At 44.6% G+C, this 6675-nt stretch overlaps 1 protein-coding gene across 1 annotated transcript in view; it reads right to left on the reverse strand.

Annotated features, from left to right (window-relative positions):
- LOC109920762 (voltage-gated potassium channel subunit beta-1-like) overlaps positions 1–6675 on the reverse strand; it is a 39176-nt gene that overhangs the window by 804 nt on the left and 31697 nt on the right. Inside the window, exon 11 of the mRNA XM_048620070.1 lies at positions 582–702. Within this exon, the coding sequence (XP_048476027.1) occupies positions 582–702 (121 nt within the window). The remainder of the gene's footprint in view (positions 1–581; positions 703–6675) is intronic.

The following is a 6675-nucleotide window of genomic DNA, read 5'->3' on the forward strand; positions in this document are numbered from 1 at the left end:
TTCCTTGGAACATAGGAGAATGAGGGGTGACCTTATTGAGGTGTATAAAATCATGTGGTGCATAGATAGGATGAATGCATATAGTCTTTTTCCCAGGAATGGGGAATTGAAAACTAGAGGGCATAGGTTTAAGGTGAGAGGGCATAGATTTAAGAAGGACCTGAGGGGCAACTTCTTCACACAGAGAGTGATGCGTATATGGAATGGTCTTCCAGAGAGTGACTGGGGCAGGTACAATAGCAACATTTAAACAACATTTAGATGGGTACATGGATAAGAAGGATTTAGAGGGATATGGACCAAATGCAGGTAATTGGAACTAGCTGGGTGGGCACCATGGTCAGCATGGGCCAGTTTGGGCAGAAGGGCCTGTTTTCACGCTGTATTACTCTATGACTCCAAATGCAGGGTTACAGGGATAGGGTAGGGGATGGGTCTTAGTGGGATGCTCTTCCGAGGGCTAGGTTCAAATAGCCGAATGACCTATGTCCACACTGCAGGGATTCAATTATTGTGTTTGCCCTGTGTTTACAGTATGTCTGTAGTGAGTCTGCAGTGAGGTAGCTGTCTTGAATACTCACCGATCTTGTGGTAGAGCTCAGGAAGGTGAGCCTCGACCTTATCGCGCTTGAAGAAATGGTACTCAGCCTGCTCACAGGATGGGGCGATCAGGTTAAACTGACGGGCAATGGAGTAAGCTTCCTGAGGACAGAGAAGTACGAGAGATGGTCAGTGAAAAATCCACATGAATTGTAACAGTCAAAATGCCTCAGCAAGAGAACTAGTTTTGAAACTCTGTCTCCTTAATCTCTGCACCCTTGATTGTCCTAGCCTCCAACACACAGGAGTCAAGACAGTGCACATTGGAAACAGTAGATAGCCTGAAGGTAAATGTGAGATATGGCAGGGCAGCTCGGCTGTGTGGAATGCTAATCCCGTGCTTTGCGGCCCAGCCAATCACAGGAGACACAATCTTCTCAGCCAAAGCTATCTCGTGCCCCCTTTTTGCCCTCTTGATTTCCTTCTTCAGTAAACTCCTGTATCCCCTAATACCTCCAGGGATTCCCTTGATCCCAGCTGCTTGTTCCTGAGCCATGCCTCCTCCTTTTGCCTGGTCAAAGCCTCAATATCTCTTGTCATCCACGGTTCCCTACTCCTTCCAAGCTTGCCTTTCACCCTCACAGGAACATATGGACCTTGAACCCTAGCTGTCAAACTTTTAAAGGCCTCCCACTTGCCAGAGGTCCCTTTGTCTGCGAACAAACTACTCCAAATCAATCCCTGCAAGCTCCTGTCTAATTCCACCAAAATTCGCCCTGCCCCAATTTAAAACTTCAACTTGTGTACCAGTTTTGTCGTTCTCCATAACTATTTTAAAATTAATAGAACTATGGTCACTGGTCCCAAAATGCTCCCCCACTGTCACCTCAGTCACCTGTCCTGCCCTATTTCCCCAAGAGTATGCTGGGTTTTGCCCCTCCCCGAGTAGGGCCCTCTATATACTTCTTGAGGAAATGTTCCTGAACATATTTAACAAATTGCACCCCATCTAAGCCCTTAACTCTATGGCAGTCACAGTCTATGTTAGGAAAATTAAAATCCCCCACTGTGACAACCCTATTTCTCTTGCATATCTCTGTAACCTCCCTGCATATTTGTTCCTCTAATTCCCATTGACTATTTGGGGGCCTATAGTACAACCCCAGTAACGTCACCAACCCCTTCTTATTTCTTAGCTTCACCCACAAATCCTCACTGGATTATTTCATCTCTGACTACTGCTGTGATACTCCCCCTAATCAAAAATGCAACTCCCTGTCCCCTCTGTCCTCCACCTCTGTCCTGCCTAAAGAACCTGTACCCTGGCACATTAAGCTGCCAGTCCTGTCCCGTCCTTTAGCCACGTTTCTGTAACTGCTATAATATCCCAGCCCCACGTACCTATCCACGCCCTGAGTTCATCAGCCTGACCTGTCAGCCCTCTTGAAATGAAATGGATGCAATTTAATCCAACAGGCATTCCTTGCTCCCTGTCCTATTCAAACCTGACCTGTCTCTTCAACTTGAGTTTCTGATTACTGTATCTCCTTCCAGCCTCCTTCCTGCTGTTGAGGATCCCACCCCCTTGCCAATCTAGTTTAAACCCTCCCTTGCATCACGAGCAAATCTGCCTGCCAGGATATCGATCCCCCTCCAGTTCACGTGCAACCTATCCCTCTTGAACAGGTCACCTCTGCACGAGAAAGGATCCCAATGACCCAGGAATCTGAATCCCTGCCCCCTGCACCAATTCTTTAGCCACACATTCATCTACCTTATCCTCCTGTTCTTACCCTCACTAGGAAATGGCACTGGAAGTAATCCAGAGAGTAGCACAGTCAAGGCCCTGGTTTTTATATTGTTTTCCTAGCTCTGTAGAATCACTCCTCAGGACCTCATCCCTATTACTACCTATGCCATTTGCGTCAACGTGCACAATGACTTCTGGCAGCTTACCCTGCCCTTGGGAACATCCTGCAGCTGCTCCAAGATGTCCTGGAACCTGGCACCCGGGAAGCAGTGCACTATCCTGGATTCCCGTCTGTGGCCACAGAACCTCCGATCTGTCCCCACTAAGTATTGCGTCTCTTATCACTAAGGTCCTGTTTACCTTTACCCTTTCCTGCCGTGCCCTAGCGCCAGTTGTAGTGCCACTGACCTGGGTCCTGCTGCTTTCCCCCGAATGGTCACCCTGCCCCGTCTTCCCTCCTCCTTTTTCCTGGTCAAAGCCTCAATATCTCATGTCATCCACGGTTCCCTATTCCTGCCAAAATTGCCTTTCACCCTCACAGGAACATATGGACCTTGAACACTAGCTATCAAACTTTTAAAGGCTTTGTTTTTGAGGAGAATGGCCACAGGGGATTCCTGCACTCTCTGCCTACTCCCTCTGCCTTTCCTGGTGGTCACCCAGCTACTCTCTGCCTGCACCTTAGGTGTGACCACCTCACTAAAACTCTTATCTATTGATGCGTTCAGCATCTCAGATGATCCTGAGTACAACGAGCTCCAGCTCTCGCTCCCTAACACTGTCTCCCAGGAGCTGCAGCTGAGTGCACTTCCCACAAGTGCAGTCATCAGTGACGATAGAAGTCCCCCTGAGCTCCCGCATCCTGCAGGAAGAGCATGCCACTGCGCAAACTACCATCTCAATGACAGGAAACTGAGAGGGAGCCCAGATAGGTATGAATGAAGCTGGTTGGAAAAGTTCATAGAAGATCATAGAATCCCTACAGTGTGGAAACAGGCCCTTCAGCCCAACAAGTCCACACCGACCCTCAGGGCATCCCACCCAGACCCATCCCCCTATAACCCACCTAATCTATACATCCCATGAACAATTTAGCATGGCCAATCCACCTAGCCTGCACATCTTTGGACTGTGGAAGGAAACCAGAGCAACCAGAGGAAACCCACACAGACACGGGGAGAACGTGAAAACTCCACACAAACAGTCGGCCGAGGGTGGAATCAAACCCAGGTCCCTGGTGTTGTGAGGCAGCAGTGCTAACCACTGAGCCACTGTGCCACCCTTGTAAATGAAAAGTAGAGATCAGCATAACCAAATCCTAGAATAACCACAGTCAAATTATAAAATGGTGTTAAATGGCCCAATTTATAGGCACTCTGAATGCATTCAGCATTCGCAAGAAGATTGATGGATTTTTGGTCCTAAGAAAAATAAGAGAATGATTTGATTGCTATGACAGAGATGTGGCTACAAGGTGACCAAACAGGGAACTGAATATGAAAGGATATTCATCATTTGGGAAGGATTGTCAAAAAGGAAAAGGAGGTGGACTATGTGCTAGTGAGAGAGGATTTCCATTTGAAAGAAAGGATATTTGGGTGAAGTGGGTACCAAACATTGGTTTATAGAGCACCAAACAGCATTGATAATGTAGAACCCAGTATTAACCAGGAAATTAGAGGGACATTTAGCAAGGAGAATACAGCATCACAGGTGGTTTCAATATAGACCGGGTAAATCTAATCAGCACTAATACTGTGGAGGAAATATTCTTGGAATGTGTTTGAGACAGTTTTTGAGATAGTTTTCTGGAGGAACACATTTAGGAACCAAATAGGACACAAGATATTTTTGGTCTTGTATTATGCAATATGAAAGGGATCATTAATAACTTTATCTGTACAAGAATCTTTAAGGAATAATGAGCATTGAATGGAAGACTTTTCCATTCAATTTAAAAGAAAATGATGTCATCCAATCTCAAACTAGGGTTTTAAATCTAAGCAAGGGTATTACCAAGGTATGAGAATGTGGTGGATTGGAAAAATATATTTAAAGCTTTAATGCCAGGTACAATGGTGAGTAATTAAAGAATTAAATTTACATTTTTCAAAAAGCGTTCATCCCTTTAAGGCAAAATTATCACAAAGGAAATTGGGTTAGGGTTACCCGAACCCTAATCCAGTTGCAGGTTAAATATTGAATTCAATCATTTTGAATTGAATCATTTATTGTCATGTGTATTGAATGTAAAAATACAATGTAAAGTGTGTACCTTTGCTGTACCTGTATTAACTTAGAATAAGATAAGAAAAAAAGATAACTTAAGAGAGTCCAACTTTCCTTTCCGCTGCCGCATTGCCAAAAACAGTTGTAAACCTAAAGATTGGGATTATTTTAGAATTCATCAAAGAGGGAATAATAAGTTTATAAAGAAATAGAGCATCCAAATCAATGTAAAATAACAGGAAAAATAAAAACAGGTTGTAAAAATTTCTACCGGAATTTAAAAAAGGAAAGGGTTAGCAAAGACAAATTAGGGCCCATTACAGGAAGAAATGGGTGGATTTATAACAGGAAATAGAGAAATGACAGAGAAGCTAAAAAAGTACTTTATGTCAGTCTTCACAAAAGACACAGAATTCACCCTGAAATAATTCAGACCCAATTTTGACTAGTTAGTATGTGGAACTGAACTAAATTAATATCAGTAAAAACCGTCGTACTGGAGAAATTAATTAGACTGAAAGTTGACAAATCCCGAAGACCCAGTGAGCTTCACCCTATGACTGGTGATCATCTTTCTGAATTCTACTAATTCTGCAATGTTTCCTGTAGGTTGGAAAGTTTGAAATGTAACCCCACAGTTTCAGAAAAGAGTGTGAGAGAAAACAGGGAACAACAGATCTGTCAGCCTGACACCAGTAACAGGGAACTTATTCAAATTTATTCAAAGGTGTGATCACTGGATATAGAACATAGAACATAGAACTGTATAGCATAGTACAGGCCCTTCAGCCCACAATGTTGTGCCGAACTTTTACCCTAAACCTAAGGCCTACCTAACCTCCACCCCTACCTTACACTATCATCAAAATAATTTATATTTAGAAACTAATTGTCTGATTAGGCAGAGTCAACATAGCTTGCTGAAACAGAAATCATCTTTAACAAACCAGAGTATTTTGAAGATGTTACTAGCGGAGTCAATGAGAGGAAGCAGGTGGATGTGGTGCATTTGGATTTTCTGAAGGTTTTTGCTAAGGTTCAACAGAGGAGTGAGTAAAGAAAATTAAAACATGTGGGATTCAGGGTAATATCCTGGTGTGGACTGAGGAATGATTTAGTTTCCATCTCTGAGAAGGATATACATGTGTTGGAGGGAATGCAACCAAAACTTACCGACTGACTCCAGGGAGTGGGGAGGCCTGTCCTACAAGCAGTGATTGAGTCAAAAGGGCCGGTATTCCCCTGTGTTTCAAGGACAAGAGGGACTCATTGAAATGTATTAAACAGTCAGACAGCTTGACTCTGAGAGATTCAGCTAGAAGGGCTGAATGGCCTTCTGCTTCTCCTGGCATCCAAAGTTTGAGAAAATGTTTAAGGTTGTGAAAGGACTAGTGATGTAAGGGAGAGTCTGGAGGTATATCTGTTTCAATAGTAATCCCAGTGCAGCAGGCCATTCAGTCTATCATATCTATGCTGGTGTCAGCTCTTGTCCATTACCCCTGCTTCTGACCCTATCATTGGTACCTAGGTCTTTCGCTGTCTGGGATCCGCATTCTCCCAGCTGGCAGCTTTACGGTTCTCTTTAAAAGCCACCTCTTTGATTAAATTCAGAATCAGTCATCCGCACTGACTCATTTTCATTGACTGCCATTGGTTCCAGTCAGGAAATATCTTGATTCAAATATTCTCGCCATTATTTACCCATCTTGGTCACTAATGTCCTTTAGGGAAGGTAACTGCCGTCCTTACCTGGTCTGGCCTACATGTGACTCCAGACCCCCAGCAATGTGGTTGACTCTTAACTACCCTCTGGGCAATTAGGGATGGGAAATAAATGCAGCCTTTAATGAATATAAAAAAAACTTCCTCCTCAGCTTCACCCCCTCCCTATCTCTGTTCCCTCCCACAGCCTCAAGACCCCTCCCTACCCATCTAAACCCCTCCCTATCTCTGTAACCTCCTCCAGCCCCTACACCCCTCCCTATATCTATAATCTCCTCCAGTCCCTACACCCCTCCCTATCTCTGTAACCTCCTGCAGCCCCTACACCCCCCCATCTCTGTAACCTCCTCCAGCCCCTGCACCCCTCTCTATCTCTGTAACCTCCTGCAGCCCCTACACCCCTCCCTATCTCTGTAACCACCTCCAGCCCCTAC

Source organism: Rhincodon typus, chromosome 45 (assembly GCF_021869965.1).
Source record: "Rhincodon typus isolate 14 chromosome 45, sRhiTyp1.1, whole genome shotgun sequence".
NCBI classification, from domain to species: domain Eukaryota; kingdom Metazoa; phylum Chordata; class Chondrichthyes; order Orectolobiformes; family Rhincodontidae; genus Rhincodon; species Rhincodon typus.